The 21,832-nt window shown below is 51.5% G+C and overlaps 1 protein-coding gene across 28 annotated transcripts in view; it reads right to left on the minus strand.

The window, feature by feature from the left end:
• The window catches only part of ATXN1 (ataxin 1), a 451,593-nt gene that overhangs the window by 21,199 nt on the left and 408,562 nt on the right, over positions 1 to 21,832 (minus strand). For all 28 annotated transcript variants that reach the window (XM_051832601.3, XM_089333309.1, XM_089333314.1 and 25 more), the window contains one exon: positions 3,329 to 5,333. In XM_051832601.3, coding sequence (XP_051688561.1) covers positions 3,329 to 5,173 — 1,845 coding nt within the window. In that variant the 5' untranslated portion in view covers positions 5,174 to 5,333. The remainder of the gene's footprint in view (positions 1 to 3,328; positions 5,334 to 21,832) is intronic.

The following is a 21,832-nucleotide window of genomic DNA, read 5'->3' on the forward strand; positions in this document are numbered from 1 at the left end:
GCTCCACTTCTGATCCAGCTGCCTGCCAATGGCCTGGAGAAGCAGTGAAAGATGGCCCAAGTCCTTGGGTCCCTGCACTCATGTGGGAGACACAGATGGAGTTGCAGGCTCCTGGCTTTGGCCTGGCCCAGCCCTGGCTATTGCAGCCACTGGGGAGTTAACCAACGATGGAAGATCTCTCTCTCTCTCTCTCTCTCTATATATATATATATATACACACACACATAGACATATATAGAGATATACATGTGTATCCACCCCATCTCGCCCCATAACTCTGCCTCTCAGATAAATAAATAAATCTTTAAAAAATTCATGGAAATGCATACTATGAATCTATGCACAGATTTCAAATTTTGGGGGCACCAAAATACACTTATCTTTTACATCCCGTTTTCCACAAGCCTTCTGAAGTCTGCTCAGATCCTTCCCCTCCTGGCACCAAAGAGAGCTGTGGGGCTCCAGAACCTCAGCAGCCAAGGCCTGGGATGGGCAGCCCCAGCTCAAGGCTCCGTCAAGTCCCAAGTGGAGAGGCACTGCTAGGAACCAGCTGCACTGCACAACAAATTCCCCTTCCCCACCTGTCTGCTTGCCATCGTGCTGCAAGGATTAAAGGCACCATGAAGAATGCATTTCCTTCTCACTCTTGGTGATTTTCCATGGTTCACCTGGGGTCTGTCATGAGAGAACCCCGCTCTAGGTTACCCATTTTCTCTGTACTAGGACTCACCCCTACATCCCGTAGGAAGTACACAGCAAGTACAGGTGGGTAGGGAGTTCTGAATAATTAGGCCCTTTTTTAAAATCCTATGTTTTCTTCTTATTTTTAAAAGGCAGAGTGACACTGAGAGAGAAAAGGAGAAGGAGAGGAAGAGGTACAGACTGACACAGGGAGCCATGGACCATCCACTAGTTCATTCCCTGAACGTCTGCAATGGGGTTGGGCCAGGCTGAAGCTGGGAACTCCACCTGGGGTCTCTCACGTGCGTGGCAGGGGTCCAAGCACTTGGGCCCTCTTTTGTTGCTTTCCCAGGCACACTAGTAGGGAGCTGGATCAGAACTGGTACAACCAGGACTTGAACTGGCACTCTGAAATGGGAAGGTGGCACTGCAGCTGGCGGCCTAACACTGCACCACAACACTGGCCCTGTTCTTTTTATTATTATCATCATCATCGTCAGAATTCTGAAGAATTCTTTCTTGAACCTTTCCAAAGACTGTAGGCTACAGTGATATCTCACCCTTAAGAAAGGGGCTAATCAGATCAGCGCCGGCTGCGGCAGCCATTAGAGGGTGAACCAACAGCAAAGGAAGACCTTTCTCTCTGTCTCTCTCACTGTCCACTCTGCCTGTCAAAAAAAAAAAAGGGGGGGGGGGAAAAGAAAGGAAAGGGGCTAAAGGACCCTCAACAGGGCAGGCTGCCTAACAGCGGACAGCCCGTGCTTCTCACAGTTCTGGAAAACACTTGGGGAAGCTGGTCTATGCCCTCCCTCATTTGATCTTTGAAAAAATATTCAAAGCAATTCTGGGGCCACCCACGTGGAAGGCCTGGATGGAGTTCCTGGCTCCTGGCTTCAGCCTGGCCCAGCCCCTGCTTTTGCGGGCATTTGGGGAGTGAATTATGAGATAGAAAATCTTTCTCTGTGTCTCTTCCTCTATCTGTGCTGCTCTTTCAAATAAATAAATAAATCTTTAAACCTAACTAAATAAAAATACTCAAAGCCATTCAAACTCTACTCAGTTTTTATGTTATTTTTTTCTTTGAATGTCCCAAATATCAGTTTTTTCCCCAACTGTTTTCAACCCACGCCAGCAGGAGGCACTGTCATTTCTGAGTGTCCTATAGTCCTGGGTGGACAACATATCCAGAGCGGAGGTTCCACAGGCACGGAACTTCCCAGCTGGGGACCAAGTCTGTTTGGTTCCCAGAAACTTGGGCGGTGAAACTGCTGATTCACAAAAATGGGCTATGCAAGTGACTTGAGAGATGACAAAAGGGTTGGCTGAAGGAGCCCGTGGAAATCAAGAGTGAATCACCCGTCCAGTTTCTAACATCTCTCAGCAAGGCTGCAACTGGCTTTACCGGGGCTGAGGAAGTCAGCTGGACACAGCCCTGGCTTCAGCCTGGTATTTTCTGATGCCTTAACATCTTGGGACCTTGCTAAGCCCAGGGGGCCTGCCTCCCCTGGGACTAGTTTATTCCTAGACACAGCCAGCAACTCACCCGGCAGCGTGTTTTTCATAAGCAAATCGACCGATGCCACCACCTCCTATGTTGCTTCCGTCATGCCCAGGGCCACTAAGCCACTTGCCCCCACCACCACAGGGACAGCTCCCTCACAGCAGGGCCAGCCCCCAGCGGTCCCAGAGCCACTGAAGCTACTCATGCCAGCCAATCCTAAGCCTGCTCTCCTGGCTCGCCTACTCCCTCCCCCGGAAATGGCACAATTGCCGACGTTCGCCTCCTGCTCGCCTTGCTTCCTGGCATGGCCATCTCCCCGCTCCTGCGATCTGGATGTACAACAAGCCTCCCTTTCAACAAGTGTCATCTCTGTGACCGGCCCTGCCATTCCTCTATTTTGAACATGGACGTGGTGGCTTCTGCCTGCGATGTCCTCGCCCAGACAAGCAGCTCCGTCTTCTCCTAATAGGGACAAGTGCAGGATGACTGCTAGAAAAGCCTGCAGCCCCGCAGCCTTGCTCAGCCAGGGCTCCTCAACAGAACCACAGAACGCAAATGATGTCGAGAGTTGTGATCTCTTAATTCTCCCCAGGATGGGATCATCCCTACTCTCAGAGGCAGCGCGCTTCATTGCTTGCAAACAACAGATACCAGGGGCAGGCAGGGCTTAACTTCCTTGAGGACACAGTTGGGAAAGGCCTGCTCTACAGTCTAGGCAGAAATGAGACTCCTCAACTCTGCCTCGCAGAAGCAACTCTTAGGGCCCGAGTTGTGGTGCAATAGTTGAAGCCGCCACCTGCATCCCATATCAGGACACCGACTGGAGGCCTGGCTGCTCCACTTTGGATCCAGCTCCCTGCTAACATGCCTGGGAAAGCAGCAGAAGATGGTCCAAGTACCCAGGCCCCTGCCACCCATGTGGGAGACCTGGATGGAGCTCCTGGCCCAGCCCTGGCTGTTGTGGCCATCTGGGAAATGAACCAGCAGACGGAAGCTCTCTTTCTCTGTCACAGTGCCTTTCAAATAAATATAAAAGAAAACCTTTTAAAAATAATAATTAAAAAAAAGAAGCCACTCCCGTTGCCCAGAGACGGCGACGCGGCGTGGTGGGGTGCGCCCCCTACCTGTGCAGCAGGTGAACGTTACCTGCGCTCGGTGCTCCCCCACTGCGAACTGGATCACAGCCACGCCCGGGCTGTGGCTGTCCTCGATCCTCTCCACAGTGCTCGAGTCGATCTTCAGGTCGTTGCTGATCTCCGCGCTCTGAATGAAGTCTTCCGTTTTCAAGTCCTCCACCTTCTTCAGCTCCCCGTTGGCCAACTGGATGATGGAACCTTTCATGAAGTAGGGGGGCAGCGTGGGCGGAGCCGCCGCGGGGGACGCCACCGACTGCACCACAGGCAGGTGGATCTGGGCCTGCACCATGGCCGGGTAGGCGGCCGGGGTGGCCAGGGCCTCGGGGCTGAAGTTCTCGCTCTTGGGGAGGGCAGTAGTGACGAAGGTGTGAGGGGGCACTGTAGCAAACTGGGGCGACGAGGTGACGATGGCAGAGGCTGCGCCCGACGCCTCCATGTCGGTGCTGCCGACCGGGATGAGCAGGGGCTGGGTGCCGGGGATCACCAGGTGCTGCGGCAGGCTGCCGGCGTAGGTGATTGCTTGCTGCTGGCCGCTCAGGTAGCCGATAACTGGGGGCTGCGTCCCTGCGTAGAAGGCCGTGGCGGGCAGTCCGACCGGGAGGGGCTCTGAAGCACTGGGCGTGGTCTGAATGACCGTGTGGGGTGATAGGGCGTAGGAGCGGTGGCCTGGCCTCCCCAGGTGCAGGTTGCCTTTGTCGTTGAGGGTGGAGGGCGAAGCCTCGCGGTGCGTGGCCTGCTGCACTTCCAGGTCTGTGGCGGGCGTGCTGCTGTTGGGCAGAGCCATCACAGAGGCCCGCACCCCTGGGGCATCTCGGCTGCTGTAGTCCGCGGGGCTGGGGTGGACCACCACGTGCCTGGACTCGTAGGGGTGAGCGACCGCCTTGCCCCCGGCTTTGCCCAGGCCCAGGTCGGCCGAGGACGGAACCCCGTACCGCCGGCTCTTCTCCATCTCCCCGTTGAGGACCTCCTTGGACTGGATGGACGGCTGCAGCCTGCCGCCCTCGGCCTTCTTGGTGGACTCCCGAGGGACAAAGTGGCTGCCGGAGTCCGTGTATTGCACGACGACCTGGGAGGAGGGCCCCAGGGTGAGCGTGTGTGGGATCATCGTCGGATGGGGGTGGAGGTGGACGGGGATGGGCGGAGGAGAGGCCGGGCGCCCGGTGCTCTGCGGAGAACTGGAAATGTGGACGTACTGGTTCTGCTGGGTGGGCGGCGGGGACCCCGGGGTGACGAGCCCCGGTGCCCTGCCCAGGTGCTGCTGATGCTCAACCTTGTGTCCCGGGGGGGCCTGGCTCAGCCCTCCCATGTTGGACAGCAGAGTGGAGTAGGCCTCCAGCTGGGAGCGCTGGGATGGGGCGGTGGCGCCCGCCGCGGAGGCCACCACACTGGTGACGGAGTTGGCTGTGGGGGAGATCAGCTGTGACGGGATGAAGCCGGCGTAAGGGCCGCTGTACTGGGAGGAGCTGATGAACTGGAAGGTGTGTGGCAGGTGAGCGTACTGCACGGGGGACACGGGCGTCCCTGACTGCGGGGGAGGGTACGCCGCGGGCAGCGTGGTGGCCGCTGGGACCGACCTGGGAGCACTGGGTGGGGAGTAGTCCAGCCCAGTGGACAATGCTTTGTGTAAACCTATTCCCTGCTGTAAACCGAGCTCCACCGAGGTCCCTGCCGGCCCGTGCCTCCCGCCCCCGTGGCCTCGGCCGCCAGGGTTGCCAGGGAGCCAGGCCACGGCCTCCGCCCTGTGGTTGTCACTGGGCGGCGCCGCAGCCTTCTCCTCGGACGGCCGGCTGGTGGCCGGGATCTCGCGTTTCTTGGGAGGCAGGCATTCATTGCTCCGCTCCTGCGTGGATTTCATCTTTCGCCGCCCTCCCTCCACGGTGACTGCTTCACTGGCTGGCTGGCTCGGATTTTAGTCTGATAAACGGAAAGTCACATTTGATTTCTGTAGGGGATCCAGGTTCTTCATGAGGAATCATCTCCCCGTGGGTGCACTCGGCCAGCGGCAGCTCTGGATTCTGGGCAGAGGACGAGGGAAGAGTGAGAAGGGTGGGGGAGAGGAGGAGGGGAGGAAGGAAGAAAAGGACATCAAAATATCAGCACTGGGACAAAACATTCTCAGCAAGATTAAGATTAAGCCTCGGGATTCAATATGAATTCCAAAAACCCAATTATGGCCCTCGCATTACAGGGAATGGGAGGGGGGACATGAGCAAGGGGTAGCCTCACGGCACAAACTCTGGCATGGAGTCAGCTCTCCTGCGACACTCTCAGTACCCTCTCTCTCCTCCTCTCGGGGTTTTCCCCCTTCTTCTTAGAAGGTAGATGATGCGTTTCTCAAATTTCCCTTCCAGAAACGTCAGCTCCGGGCCTCACCTCTTCTTCCCTTGGCTGGAAGCCCACAAGGGAGAATGACATCAGGGAGACTCTGCTGGACCCTGCCCTCAAGAGCCAGGCTCCAGGGAGGAGCGGCTTGCACAGGGCCGTCCCGCGCAGTCCCTGGGTGTTACGTCCCAGAGCCACAATCCTGGAGGGTTCTACCTGGCTCTCGGTCCACACTGGACTCAGCAGTAATTCCCTCTTGCCTAACACACACAGACACACACACACACACACACACACACACACACACCACAACTCAAGAGAGGCAGCCCAGAATAATTCTGCTCTCGAGAAGTTTTTAAAAATGCCCAGTATAGCCACTCAGATGCCAACAGAACGCCAAAAGAAATCTGTGAGACGGTTACAAAGCACTTTTGATTGCAGTTTAAAAAGCCAAGAACAATAACAAGCCTGACGCGTTCCAAGTTTCCTGAGGGTTACACGCCTGCTTTGTCCCTGTCTCCTGCCTGCTTCCCTTCTAAGCTGTCTCTGTATTTTCTCTGCACATCATCTCCTTTCTCCCTGCAAAAGGCCAACTCGCCGCCGATGCTAAAGACGGCACTTCTTGTAGAAGAATCACACCTGGGTGTGCAAACCTGGGCACACGGTGGAGCCCATACCGCTGGGACATTTGCCTCAGGTTCTCAGTGGCCTCTGAGCTCTAAGTCATCCCAATGGTAGGTGACCCGGTGCCCACCCGGCACGAGACGGAATGTTAGCAGAGCCAACACGGGACCACTGAACATGCCACAGAAGTGAGCGTTCCCCCCGCCCCAGCAGCACAGTGCTGCCCTGTGTGGTAATACTGGGAGCTCTGGGATAGGATCGGAGACCTCAGGCCCCTGGTTCTGGCAGTTCTCTCACTCTGACCCTCTTTTCTATGATCTGATTTTAAAACAAACACAAACATGCAGCATCCGTCAGCATTCAACCCCGGTCTACGCTGACGCAATGGTGAGATCCCTGCTGCCACACCCCCTTCTCCGCCTCTGCTACCCCTTCTTGCACCACCAAAACCAAGTACCTCCTATAAGGCTTACACTGCCTCTTCCTAATCGGTGACATTTTGGGGGCAGTCAATGATTGACTGACTCTTTTTCATTTTGCTTCACCGTCATCAATGGGTATCACCAAGAAATGATACAACAAATGACAAGTGACACAACAGATGACAAATGACATGACAGAGGATTCCCCAGCCTTAATGAATCTGACCATGCATGAAGGAAGATGAGGGCTAAAAATTGTGTGTCTCAGGCCTGGTGCTGTGGTGCAGTGGGTTAAGCTGGTGCCTGAAGTAATGGCATCCCATATGGGCGCTGGTTTGAGTCCTGGCTGCTCCACGTCCAATCCAGTCCCTGCTAATGTACCTGGGAAAGCAGTGGAAGATGGCCCAGATGCTTGGGCCCTTGTACCCATGTGGGTGACCCAGACAAGCTCCTGACTCCTGGCTTTGGTCTGGCCCAGTTGGAGCCATTGTGGCCATTTGGGGAGTGAACCAGCAGATGGAAGCTTTCTCTCTCTCTTGCTTTCAAAAAAATAAATAAATCATTAAAAAAAATAAAGAAATCTTGTGTCTTGGGAGCCGTTGTTGTGGTGTAGTGGGTTAAGCTGCCACCTGTGATGCTGGAATCCTACATCCTATATGAGAGCTGGTTTATGTCCCAGCTGCTCCACTTCTGATCCAGCTCCCTGCTAATGGCCTGGGGAAAGAAGTGGAAGATGGCCCACATGTTTGGGCCCTTGCTGCCCATGTGGGAGACCTGGAAGAAGCTCCTGGCTCCTGGCTTTGGCCTGGCCCAGCCATGAATGTTGCGGTTATCAGTGAGGGTGAACCAGAGGATGGAAGATCTGTCTCTGTCTCTGTTTCTCCCTTTCTGTAACTCTGACTTTCAAACAGGTAAATAAATCTTTTTTTAAAAAAGAAATCTGTATCTCAACCTTAAAGGAATTCCAATAAAAGGAATCCTCCTATAAGGAGGCATATCTAAAGATGGAAACGGGTTGGCATTGTGGCACAGCAGGTTACTCTGCTGCTCACAATGCCAGCATCCCATCTGAGCACTGGTTCAAGTCCTGGCTGCTCCATTTCTAATCCAGCTCCCTGCTAATGTGCCTGGGAAAGCAGCGAAAAATGGCCCAAGTGTTTGTGCCCTTGCACCCACATGAGAGACTCAAACAGAGGTGTGGGCTCCTGGCGCGGGCCTGGTTCAGCCCCAGCCACTGTGGCCATTTGGGGAGTGAACCAGCAAATGGAGGATCCCTTTCTCTCTCTCCGTAACTCTGCCTTTCAAATACATAAATAAATCTGAAAAAAGAGAGAGAGAGAGAGATGGAAACAACAAATAAGGCAAAAAGACCTAATGCTGAAGGCATGAAGATCTACAAATGTCCAAGGGGTAATACCAGTCACTGATCTCAGGCCTCTGTAACTCCCAAACTGCCTTCCGAACGGCCTTTTAGAAAGAGCACAGTGCAAAATGCACACCCTGCAAATTCATTACAATTAAAACTGCAAAAGCATCCAAAGATGCCCCTTTTGACTGCCTTAAAAGTACCACTACTAACCTTTGTTTCAAGACTCAGTCTACAGAAAGGGACTCCAAGAAGCTCCCATTCCCAAACCAACCAGCAAGGAACACTCACTCAAAGAGAACTGTTCCATGCGCCCCCTGCTGGTTCTACAACAGCATTGCTCCAACGCAACCCCATGGGATTTCATCATGGCTGTTCATGCAAGAGTGATATGTCAGAATGTGAAATGAGAACATTTGCATATAGCAAGCCCAGCCAGTAAGGGAATAGGTTAATTAGCTCAAGGCAGCTCTAGGAGAGAAAAAGCAGCAGCATAAAAGTCCTTTTAAAGCCAAGTAAAATGTCAAACACATTCAGAAAGAGGTCTATTAGCAATGCAAATGTAAAATTGCCTGTACAATTGAATGCACAATATACACAACTAGAAAACCCCTCCAAAGGTACTTCTTGAGGAACCAAGTTTTAGTACATTTGAAAAAGAATGCTGAGTTTGGTCTCAGGAGGATTGATGTATGCTGCGTATTTGAGAGATGCTGGCTGGTTGGCTCTAAAGACCAACAGGCTTGGTTTTCTGTTAACCGGCAGGACAGAACCTCCTTAAAGCAGATTCAAACTGATTCTCCGGGAAGCTGTGCACTGACAAGCAGCACCTTTGCCAGAGATTGCAATGCTATTATCAAAGACCTAGAGATTAATGCAGAAGCTAGAGTGACCTGGACCAAACTGAGAAAATGCTCAACACCTCCTGGGTCTATGGCGGGGACAACTGATGAGAGCAACACGGAGGAAGAGGGGCTCTCGGAGTCCGGAGGCTGCTCTGCTCTGAGCCCCCTGGGTTCTGGGATTGTCTGCATCTTCCACCAGAGGGCGCCAGAGGAGATCACCACAGCCCTGGTAGAGTAGGAAAACCAAGGAAAAGAGGAGGGAGAAGGGAACAAAACGGTGGGCTCTCTGCTTTCAGGGTTGTACAGTTTGGATGCGGTTTGTTGCCCTGAATCAGGCAGGAATTTAATCCCTAAAGGCATACGTTAATGGTGTTAAGAGGGTGGAGACTTGCCCTGATTTTGGTGTCTAGAGGTGGGATTTGGTTTAGATGTGGTCATTAGGGTGAAGCCATGACTGAATCCTGGTGGCTTCTCTAAGTCAGACAGACCAGACACACAGACATGGACATGCACACTCCCTGCTCCTGCCCTGTGAGGCTCTGTACCCACCTGGGACCATGACAGCAAGAAAGCCACCCAGGAAGTGACACAGCCAAGGGAAACCCTTGCAAGAGCCTGTGCCATACTTTGGACTTTGAGCTCCCAACCTGTGAACTAAGTAAACCTCTTGAATGTTTTTCTAAAGCAGTCTGCCTCAGGCAATCTGTTATAGTAATGAGAAATGGACTAGTGCGTGTCTCTTTAGTTACAGACAAATGGGCTCTTTGCCCAAATCGCCCTCTGCAGGGCCCCCTGCCACAACAGAATGACTTCTTTGACATGTGAGTCCACACACAATGATACACACGTTAAGTGACCTGAGAACACACGGGCAGACTGCACTGTGTCATCGTAACTACTGGGAAGGGCAAGGCAGCACGGGAGCTGGCAGGTGAATCAAGACAAGTATTTGGGGTTTACGACTCCTTGTTTGCTTGATAATGATCATTGCTCTGAATGGATCCACTGTAAGGATCTTCATGCCTACGTCTCTCTCTCTCTCTCTCATCAGCACGTCTACGCTTAAGCGCAGTGGTATATAAGGCCTTGCTGGTAGGTGTGGTCCTCGGAATGGCTACACCAGCATCTGCCCGAAGCTTGTGAAAAATGCAGTCTCAGGTCTCACCCAGACCTACTCATCCAGGATCTGCATTTTAAAATATGTCCACTAACTCACATGCACAGTGACCCTGGAGACACTTGGGCATAAGGTTACACTTTCTACCCCTAAACTCTTAGGCAAATTAACCATCTCAAACCTTTTCCATAGGCACTGGGAACCCCAATGAGGTGCTCCCTGTAAATGAAGAGTTGAAGGAGCCCTGGAGATGAATGGCTGCTGCTTTAGGTGGGGCTCAGCTGTTTACTCTGGGGTCACCTAAGCTTAGAGACAGCACTAAAAACAAAAACCCTCTTTTCTCCTGGTTCTTCCAAAATCTATGGGAAAACATGGTTCAAAAAGGCCGTTAGTGTACACTTTACACACAACTTAAGCCTCCCAGGAATAGAAAAGAAATTTAATCAAGGAAATCCCACACTTAACATCTTCGCTAGGATTGCATTTCAAAAATTCTTTGGCTATTACCGTGGATCCGAACTCTGGGAAATGATAGGAGAAGGCGACGCTTCTGGGCTTTAATGTGGGGACATGGGGGTACTTCAAAAGTGTGTGGGAAAACAGAATTAAAAGACAAGCTTCTTTTGGTGAAAAAACTTTGGAAATTCATGCTTAGTGTTTTTTTCACAATATGCATTTTCCAGGAAATTTTTGAAGACCTTTCAAAGAGATCCACCAACTCCTAGTCTTATAAATAAAACCAAGTACTTGGAATGGAAGATGCTTCTAGAATTTCATGTATACATAGTGCTAACAGTGAATTCTCAGGCTGGGGCAGAAACTGGGTCACCTGGCCTACACGCAGGTCCTGTGTTTCTCAGATGACGTGAACCCAGAACTGTCTGCATGAACAGGAACACAGCTGCAACTTTAAGATTTTATTTATTTATTTGAGAGGTAGAGTTATAGACAGTGAGAGGGAGAGACAGAGAGAAAGGTCTTCTGTCCGTTGGTTCACTCCCCAAATGGCCGCAACAGCTGGAGCTGGGCCAATCCAAAGCCAGGAGTCAAGTACTTCTTCCCAGTCTCCCACATGGGTGCAGGGCCCCAAGCACTTGGGCCATCTTCTACTGCGTTCTCAGGCCACAGCAGAGAGCTGGATTGGAAGAGGAGCAGCCAGGACTAGAACCGGCAGCCATATGGGATGCTGGTGTTGCAGGTGGAGGATTAACCCACTGCGCCACTGCACCACAGCGCCAGCCCCTACAGTTACAACTTTAAAGACGAAGAAATGCAGACTGATGAGCTTGTGTCAGCGCTGGAACAATGATACCATCACTTATGAAGCAGAACAACACACCGTGACAGTGGTGGTAACTGGGATTCTCCCAGTCCTGCTCCACCAATCTCCTTCTAGTTTTATTATATTGCTAACCTGGTAGATGGCTAAACTGGCAGAAGGCATTTCAATTTGGTTAATCATTAAAAATTGCTCAAACCTTACATCCCTGGAGTACCCAGGATGGTGAAGACTGGGTTGGATGAACAAGCCTGGCCCAGAAGTGGATCACACATTCATTCAACAAACACTTACTTCATTTCTAGAATGTACAGACCTAAATTTAGTAATGTCAGCATGCAGCAAATGGTAGACCAGAATGCTATGTTTAGTTTCATTCAGTTAAACATTTTCTTAGTGCTTGGGTTATCGTTACTCAGAGGTAACAGAAGGCTGGAAGAGGTGTTTAATATGTTGTGATTAATATTCAAATATCTCCTCAGAAGCTGGCACTGATGGCTCAGAACCAAGAAAATTAAGATTAATGAGAACCAATGTAAATGCCTGCCCTTGACTTCAATAGCTCAATTAGCCCAGGAACAGGGTTGGAGAGATCTGGCTGAAGAATGATTAAATGAAAGAGCCAGGAATTTTTTTGCTTGACTATACACTCCACACGAACCAACAGTTTGATAGGGGTCCTAAAAAGTTGGAAGAATTCTAAGCTTCATTTAAAAAAGGAAGTAAAGGAATAAACTCCACAATCGTAGGTGGCCTTGGTAAATGCACAGACCCAGCACTGCTGGCAAATGGGGTTCGTCTGGCGGGGAGCAGTGGGGTCAGCAGAGGAGAGAAGAAGGCGAGTAACAGCCCGGGCGGTTGAGGAGGCAGGGCCCTGGTACGATGAGAATTGCTGCAGACAGGCCGAGCTGTGCTACGGGGCAGGGTTGAGGCAGGCAGAGGCACACGGTGGGGACCCACGCGTGACGGAGCCGCTTGCTCTGCATTAGTTCCTCACTATGAATACTTCCATCTCAGGGCAAGAAGGCCTGATTGTAGGCCGGCCCTCCCTCCACATTGTCTTGCTGTGTCCTCGCCGGGGACTGTGTCTAACCTGGAGCTTCATGGGGCTGGTCTCTGGGTCCAAAACAGAGACTTCCCAGGAGAATGGAAGGCCCCATCCAGGCCGGAAGCCACCAAAGAGGTGGACGGGGTCCTGGCGCATGGTGGGGAACACGCTGCCCAAGGCCTCAACCACACACACTTGGTTTTCCTGCTGCTCACAGCCCCTGTGGCATGGGATCCTGCTCGTCCTACAGTGTGGTGAGAAGACAGAAAGCAAGGGAAGACAGACACCTTGTAGGCCCTGCTAGAAATAGTGACAGGGGCCAGCGCTGTGGCGTAGAGGGTAAAGCTGCCGTCTCCAGTGCCAGCATCCCATAGGGGCACTGGTTCTAATCCAGGCTGCTCCACTTCTGATCCAGCTCTCTGCTATAGCCTAGGAAAGCAGTGGAAGATGGCCCAAGTCCTTGGGCCTCTGCACCCACATGGAGTCCTGGAAAAGGCTCCTGGCTTCGGATTGGCACAGCTCTAGCCATTGCAGCCAACTGATGAGCGTACCAGTAAATGGAAGAACTCTTTCTCTCTCTGTAACTCTTTCAAATAAATACATAAATCTTAAAAAAAAAAAATAGTGACACAAATACCCAAGGCCCTAGGGGGACTATAGAGCTTAACTTTTAGCATGAATAAAACAGGAAAGTGGGGTTGCGTGGGAGATCCTCAAATTATGTCCATCTGGAACGTGTGACCATTTAGAAAGAAGGTCTTCGCAGATGCAATCAAGGGTCTTGAGAGGAGTGCGCCCCAGGATTATCCAGGCAGGCCCCACACTGAACGAACGTCCTCAGGAGAGAAAGGCAGACAGTAATCTGAGGGACGCACAGACGACAAAGGCAGAGAGCTGACAATTATGCAGGAACACCTGGAGCAAGCAAAAGGATTCTCCCCAAGAGCCCCTGGTCCTGTCAACACCTTGCTGTTAGACCTCCGGCCTCCAGAAGTGGGAGCAGAGAGATTGCTATGGTTTAAGCCATGGTGCTCATGGAAACTTATTACGGCAGCCCAAGGAAGAGACTACAAACAGCTCCCATTCATTGATCATCTACTGCATGCCTTGTGTTTTTCAGATCGGGGCACTGAGGTTCCCAAGGCCGCATGGTGAGAACTGGGGATCGTTTTCTTGTTTCACTCAAGCATAGCTCCATCTGCCCAACAGTGACTCACTGGGCTGCACTATGGTGATGGCAGCCTGACAGCAAGCAGCCCCATTTTTATCTTCCCTTGTAGAAGAGAAACTGAATGCGCAGAAGTAAGAACAGGAAAGCTGTCGGGACAAGCCCTGCACTGTGTGAGCCTAGCGAAGGCTCGTAGCTGGCGTGCACTAGGTGTCACGGACTGCAGAGAGTAAGGAAGAGAGGTGTTTGTATCTCACAGTCAAGCAAGAGGGGGATCTGAGGCCCAGCACTGTGTTCAGTGCCACCCATCCAGCTGTGATCCAGGGCCCAGCAGAGCTGAGATGGCAGGGGGCGCCCCCTGCACGCGTCGGACTGGGCAAACTGTGGAGCTAACACGCTTTCTAAGCAAGCTCTCTCCTCTCCCTGTTGCTTCTGGAAAGCAAGCTCACATCTGCAGCCCAGCCCGGGCTCCCCTCGCTCGGTGGCAGTGATACACACCAAGCTGGTCTTCGTGGGCCAAGCAACGACCTGCCACTACCAGTGGGATTCCAGTGGAGCAAGAGAAGGCAGGAGAAAACGGGCTGTGCCATTTGCATCAACAGCACCACAAATAATATGCTTTTGGCCCTATTCTTAATGAATAAAAATACATAAACCCACTCAAAATGCAGCCCATCTGTGGGCTTGAATGCTCGGCTCTGGGTCTGGGGCAGCTGGGCGTCCAGGGCAGGGTCATTCTGAGGTTGGAGGGGAAGCCTCCATTCTCACTGCTGCCCTGGTAAGGCTCTGCCCAAGTCCTCCACTGCCATATGGCTAACCCTCAGCCCCCTGCAGCTGTTGGTGGGCCCCGTGGCTTGCTACCTCCTGTTAGTACAATACACAAATCAGTTTAGGGCAAAGCTTTGCTTCGGTTCCTGGCTTCCTCCAGTTCCTGCCCTAGTTCACACGACAATATGAGTCCTGGGGAGGTCCTCAGTGGTGTGCGACCCCTGCTCCATCCTGTGCACAAGGTCCATGTGAGGGTGCAGAGGACGGGCCTGGACCAGGCCGGCAGTGGCGGGGCTGTGCCCTCCCTGGAGGCCACTCACACACAAAGTGTGGTGGCAGGGTCCCTATGGCCAGAGGCCTCTGGCAGCCTGCCCGTGTTGGAATTCCTGGAAAGGCTCAAGGCGGGAAAATCACCATCTGGACCCCAACTGGTCCCCTGTGGATTGTCCCACAGAGGTTGAGCTGGAGTTTTTAAGAAAACCTGGAAATGCCTTTCTGTGAGATCTTCCTGGTTCACTACGTAAGCAAATACCTTTCTGCTTTGAAGTGTGCTGCGTGCCGGAATACGCCCAGTCCTGTTTACCTGGTGCCTCTGGATGGAGGCTGGGACAGTCGCACAGGTGCATCCCCTGAGTCCTGCCCTCAGTGGCTCCACTCTGGTCTCCAGTAAGTTGTTTTAAGTAGAGAGAGAGAGAGAGAGAGAGAGAGAGAGAGAGAGAGTGTGTGTGTACTGCCTCTGTCCTTGACCTCATCCCAGGGCTGATGTGAGAAGGTAAAAGAAGTGGCCAAGGCAGGAACTAGGACTGGGGCCAGGAGGACAAGAATCTGTTGTTTTTGAGTCTCGAGCAAACATTCTTCCCCCCACACTGACAGAGCTCACTGCAGAATTCACAAAGCATTTACTGTCCTTGCAAATTCAGAACACCAACATAAAATACTATCACCGCTAATGGTGATAGGAAGCTAATACCCGAGTATTACGACCACCACTGCTAGCAAGAACACAGTTTTTCAAGAGCAAGCTTAAAGGGTCAGAGTACAGACCCCTAACTACTTAGGTATTTTTTTTATTTTAATGTAATTTTTATTTAAAATTACACATATGGGGCCAGCGTGACTCAGTGGGTTAAGCCATGGTCTGCAATGCTGGCATCCTCTATGGGCGCTGACTGAGTCTGGCTGCTTCAATTCTGATCCAGCTCCCTGCTAATACACCTGAGAAGGCAGTGAAAGATGGCCCAAGTGCTTGGGCCCCTGCACCCACATGGGAGACCCACATGGAGTTTTAGGCTCCTGGCTTCAGCCTGGCCCAGTCCGGGCTGCTGTGGCCCATTTGGGGAGTGAAACAGCAGATGGAAGATGTCTCTGTGACTCGGCCTTTCAAAGAAATAAATCTTAAAAAAACTACACATGTGCTCCAGTCTAAAGAGGCAAGTATTTCAACACAAGGTAGACTTTGTAATTAATATCTCTGCCCACGAAATGGGGAGGAATGGAAGTGCGCAATGCTGCACAGTGCACAGCCTCAGCGAATAGAAGCTGACCTGCTCAATCCATCAGTGTTTCCCCACGGATTCCCGGGGGTCATCCCACTCGTCTGCCATTATTAGTCTCTCTGGCTTCCAAGAGGAAATCAATGTAACACCTTCAAACCATCCCTCCTTCAGACATCTGGTTTTTCTCACATCTGTGATTTACACAACAGAGAAAGGCATGGGTGTTTGAAAACTGACTTTTCGCCCTCTGGCTGGTAGACAGGGTACTGTTTCTCATGGTTCCCAATGCACAGGCCTCTCTGTTCCCACCGAGCAGCACGACCGCCAGTCCAGACACAGTGTTTGCCAAGCTAAGCCCGGGATTACTTAGGAAGGGTTAAACGCAAGGGCTCCTGTTCCACTCTGCCTGCTTTTCCACAATGCTGGTTAGATGAGTAATTCCCAAGCGGCATGGTGGGGAGAAGCAGAACCTTCTTCCCACATCCCACAAGGGAAGGCGGCCAGCTGTCTCTCTATACTCACTCTCTTAAGCTGTGCTACACTCCACAAAGCATGGGGCCCGTGGTGGCTGGAGGAGGCTTCAACGGATCCACCAGCCAACCATGGGAAATGGGTTTCTGGGAGAGCCACTGGTCCAGGTTGAGCCACAGAACATGAACACCCCCATCAGCTTAGCGATGCTTTTCTGGAATGGATGCATTCTGGGAGATTCTTACAGTACTTCCTGCCCCTTGGCGTGGTTGAACGAGAGCAAAGCTGAGGTCCAGACAATTCCGAGAGAGCATGCACTCCTTCAGGGAAGACACACAGCATCCATTCCACGGTGGAGTCACAGGGTCTGGCACACTGTACAGCTCAGCCATCCTCTTGGCTGTGAAGGTGGCTTGGGGAATCCTCTGACTCTGGGGACCCAGCGGGGATGACAAGTCACCAGTGCTTACAGTGTGTGGCTGTAGGGGTGCTTTACAAGCAACAAGCAGGGTGTGCTCAGTCCATTCCAAAGACAAAGATCCTGAGGCTCAGCGTGTAAGCCTCTTGCCTGAGATTGCATGGCTAACTTGAGGCAGGAATACATGAAAATCCTGGTTTGTCTGATACACTCACCTGGTTCCAGTGCTTGGTTTATGCAGTAGGTTCACAGGTACATAATGGAGAATTTAACCTCAGCCAAACAGAGGCCTGGCCTTTGCCCCTGACCCCTAGGAGGTGATCTCCAGGCCTCCGATGTCCTACCTTACAGGACTCTGTTCATTTGCCCTGGGAGCTCTGGCCACTGGCCACTCTATCAGCGTGATTTAGGATGGAGCCGAAGGGCCACACTGCATCGTCTCGGGACCTAATGACTAAAGGTGTCTACCTAACCTCCAGTAGGGACTGGGGAATACAGGGGAGCCATGAGGGCAGTCTGTGATTGAGCTCCAAAAAACCACTCTAGACACCAAGGCGTGGGTGAACCTGGCGGAGATTCTCTGGGCACGTGGTCACCCTTACGGCCAGGAGGAGGTAACGCTGCCCAAGACTCCAAGGGAAGAAGACAACAGAAACCCTGCTTCTGGATCCCTTCCAACTCTGCTCTATTACATTGCCTCTTCCCGTGGTGATTTTAATGCACCTCTTCTTCCAGTGGCCAGCAACAAGCAGATGAGTGGAACAGAAAGAGGCCAGGGTATATATTATGACTCAGGGTAACATGAGCTGGGCCACGGCCCAGAAGGAAGCCTGACTGTGGCAATTACTCAACAGCACACACATGTCAGCAGTGCTGAACGGATCAATCTTAATAGGTACAAGGTTCAAATGTTGGGGCAGTGGGGGCAATCCACTGGCTAACTGGCTGGTGCCTTAGCATTCTCAGCCCATTGAGTACTACCAGCTGACCAGCAATCTGCCATCGTCACTGGATACTGAACACTTCAACAGGCCAAATGGAGGGTTTGATGCCAAGACAGCTCTCCAGATTTTTGAGGGCACACAGACGAAGCTGTGCACATACCTGGACACAGCACCCACGCAATGGGTGTGTTGGTGGCAGCAGCTCTGGCCTGAGAGTCAAGAAGCTTGGAAGCCTTAGTGTTGGGGCCATACTCTCCTCACGTGCAGAATAATCCAAGCTCCCTGCACACCAGGCTCATCTGGGAGCTTTTAAAAACCAGTATCAATGTGCACATCCACCCCAGACCAACTGAACCAGAATCCCTGGAGGTGGGAACCACCATCGGAACATTTTTAAACACACCGAAGGATTCTACTGTGCAGCCAGAGGTGACAAGCCCCAGAGCTGGTGATCTGTAAGCCCCTTGTGACTCCACATATTCCTGACAGCATTGCAAGGATTTTTAATCATAGCCACCACTCCTATCAACATGAAAACTGTGTTCTCATCTCCTTTAAAAATAAGTCACACATCTGCAATGAGAAATCACTTCATACCCACTAGGATGAACACTGTATTTGTTTTAAAAAATGAGAACTAACAAGTGTTGGCAAGGATTTGGAACACGGGAATCTGGTGCATTGATGGTGGGAATGGAAGACGACACAGCTACTGCAGAAAGCAACACAGCAGTTCCTCTAGAAGTTAAACACAGAATCATCCCATGGCCGTGCAATTCCACTGCTAGTTATGCACTCAGAAGAATCCAAAGTAGGGACTCAGGGGTCTGGCATGTGGCATCACAGGTTAAGCCGCTGCCTACAACGCTGGCATTCCCATATGAGAGTGGGTTCATGTCCCAGCTACTCCACTTCCAATCTAGCTCCCTGCTTACGGCCTAGAAAAAACGGCAGAAGATGGCCCAAGTGTTTGTTCCCCTGCCACCTATATGGAAGACCTGGATGAAGCTCCTAGCTTCTAGCTTCAGCCCGCCTCAGCCCCGGCTATTGCTGCCATCTGGGGAGTGAACCAGCAGATGGAAGACCTCTCTCTCTTCCCCCCTCTCTCTGTAACTCTTTCAAATAAATAAATAAATAAATCTCAAAAAATAAAAATAAAAAATAGGGACTCAGATACTGTATGCCAATGTTCACAGCACTATTATTCACAATCGCCAAAAGGTAGAAGCAACCAAACTACCTATCAACAGAGGAATGGGTAAATTACATGCTGTATGTCCACACAGGCGTAGGAAGGAATGGAACTCTGAAACTTGCTGTACGTGGATGGCCCTTGAAACATTATGCTAAGTAAAGGAAGACGGACGCAAAACAACAACACTGGATGATTATACTTCTCTGAGGTCAAATTCCTAGAGAAAGAGAGCAGAACAGAGGTCACCAAGAGCTGGACAGAGGCGGCAATGCAAGTTCCTGTTTAATGGGTAGAGTTTCAGTCTGCCACGGTGGAAAGCTCTGGACAGAGATGGTGGTGATGGCCACACAACAACATGACTGCACTTAATCCCACTTAAAAATCATTACCATGGGACGCTTACTCTTATGTATATTTTTCACAATATGAAATTATGCTAAATCCCATCATGATTTAAAATGTTTGCAAACAGCAATTCTGTTTGTGTACTACGCAGTACACCTCTCCATCCATTCTGCATTCCACGCCCTGACTTAAGCCCTTGGGAGGCTACATCCCTTCTTCCTTTCCCACAGGACCCTGACTGTGAGACATGGGGAGGTAAGAAGCATGCATCTGGTAAGCCCCACCTCCCTGCCCAGTGCTGCTGCATCATCACTGGCTCACGTTCCCGGCTTCCTCTCCCCCCGACTGTCACCATTGCATCAGTTCCACCTCTGAATCAGGAGATGGCTTAAGGGCCCCCGGCTAAGCATTGTGGACTTGGCAGGCACAGCTACTCCACTACGGTGTGAAAACTGCCATAGACAAAATGCGAACAAACAGGAGTGGCTGTGTCCTGTTCAGCCCTCGGACACACTTGCCCAAGGCCTTTGGGTACACGCGCTCCTTCTGCCCCACCAGGGATTTCTCAGTCCAACCACTGTCCCCCCACAAAACCCTCCACTGCCTCTTTTCTCATCCGGTGGTGCTTCTGCTTGAACAGCATCCGATTCACCTTCAGTTCTCTGTGATGCTGATGCTGATGGTACTGGTCCAGCGGCCACACATAGAGGGCCACTGGTCAGCCCTGCAGGTCTCTCTTGCTATGTGACTGGCTTCAGGCTCCCCCGCCAAGACCCCACCCCTATGCCTCTCCTCTGTGCCCCTTTGCCCTCTGCCCTATGCTCTATCTTCTACGTACACCGTTGCTCAATAATTGTTCACTGAGTTATCCTCCTGGGCTTCCTTAGGCCATCAGTGGCCACTCTCTCCATGCCTTTTCCCACAGTGGGTCACCTGACTGCTACTTCCTTTTGTCATCATGGCTAATGACATTTTGGCACAGCTACTCAAGACTACTGCAATCTTTGTGTTCATGTACCTTTTCTATTAGATTGTAAACTCCTGGATTGTGTGTGTGTACTGAATTTCATAACCTCTTGGAATTCTAGGGGCATTGTCCTCTCTTTGTTGGTGTATTGCTCTCTGTGTGCTGCAGCTTTTTCTTCCTTAGAAGCTAGCTCTCAGCAGAGCACTTCCGGATTGGCTCCTAGGTTTTGGGATGTGATGATACACTGCTGGATCAAAAATTGAGCTCATGACAGAGGGACCTAAAATGCTGTGTATTTGCCGAGTAACTATACTTAGACATTCCGTTTCTAATGCACACTCACTAACCCCTGAGGCTTCTGCATCAGGAAGCAGCAGCACACTGTGTGGGATGTTGTTAAAGATGTGTGCTACAGGAGGCGGCCTCGAAAAATTCACAACCCATCATCCAAAACTATCACCAGATATATCCTGTGATCCATCTCAAGGAAACACTCGGACAGTCTTGGGATTTACTGGAAAGGATATGTATTTACAAAGACAACAATTTTCTTGAAACTAGCCTAAATCAAATGTAGAAAGGACATGGAGACCAGCTGTGAAAATCAGCCACGATAAGAATTCTGAAATAAATGTTTGTTTTAAAATTAGGGGTATGACTCACATTCAGTAACGGATGGCTGAGTTCTGACCCTCCCAAGATGAAATGGTTCATTTTGAAAAGCCTAGCAAGTGGGAAACCCACTTTCTATCTTTATTTATTTCAGAGTGAGGCCGGTGGAGCCCAAGATGTCTCGGAATCGTCTGCAATCACCAGCAACATGGGCAATGGGATGACTTGCTACCTGCAGCTGGTTTCAATCAAAAAGCTGAGTAACTACAACGGCCTCTCCCGGGGCTCGCGTGTCGTGCGGCACGAAGTCAGCGGAACAGTCAGGACACCGAATGAGCTGCCAAGCTGTGCCTCCTCGCCATGCACGGCAGCCATTCATGTCATCAGGTGTTCATTCAACAGCAAAACACGCACGCTCCCTGGATGAACGCCAATGCCTCCACTGGCCCTGGCAGGAGACGTCGGGCAGTTTCAGGTTCTTTGACCTAATTTATTCATAAATCTACAATCTGGGCAGAAGGGACTCCCTCTCCAGGCAGTCCTTCTTGGACATACAGCAAAAGGGAGGTGATACTGATAAGTGGATACACGACTTAAAGTCTTTGCTGATTCTTTGTGTTGAAAACATGGCTGGCTTTGGTGCCCCCTAAGCTCTGGCTCCCGGCATTTGGCAATGGGTGACTCTAGACAAGTCATTCAACTTTCTCCAGGCTTTGACTTCCTCTGGAAGAAAAGAGAGCTGACAGAAACCCGTCTCATCGGGAAAGGCCACCTCCAGTGATGAACGCCTTGCCAGTCTCTAGGCCACCCCCGCCCCGCTGCTGCCCCCACGGAGGGGCCACACTAGCTGGATTAGAATCCTGGCATCTTCACCCAGCAGCTGTGTGAGCCGGTGCAAGCGTGTCCATCTCCCTGGGCCTCCGTCTCGTCCTCTCTAAGGCGGGGATGACACCAGTACCTACCGCTTAGGCTGTGCACACATGTGAAGAACTGAGATGGGGGCCTGGCTGACGGCAAGACCCAGAAATGCTGGATGTTGCTGTGACGCTCGCCTTCCAAGAAGGGCCCTCTTTGCTACTGCCTTCTCTTAGGTCACATTCTCATCTG

This window comes from Oryctolagus cuniculus, chromosome 5, assembly GCF_051225735.1.
Source record: "Oryctolagus cuniculus isolate XC-2025 breed Fujian yellow rabbit chromosome 5, ASM5122573v1, whole genome shotgun sequence".
In the NCBI taxonomy this organism is placed as follows: Eukaryota; Metazoa; Chordata; class Mammalia; order Lagomorpha; family Leporidae; genus Oryctolagus; species Oryctolagus cuniculus.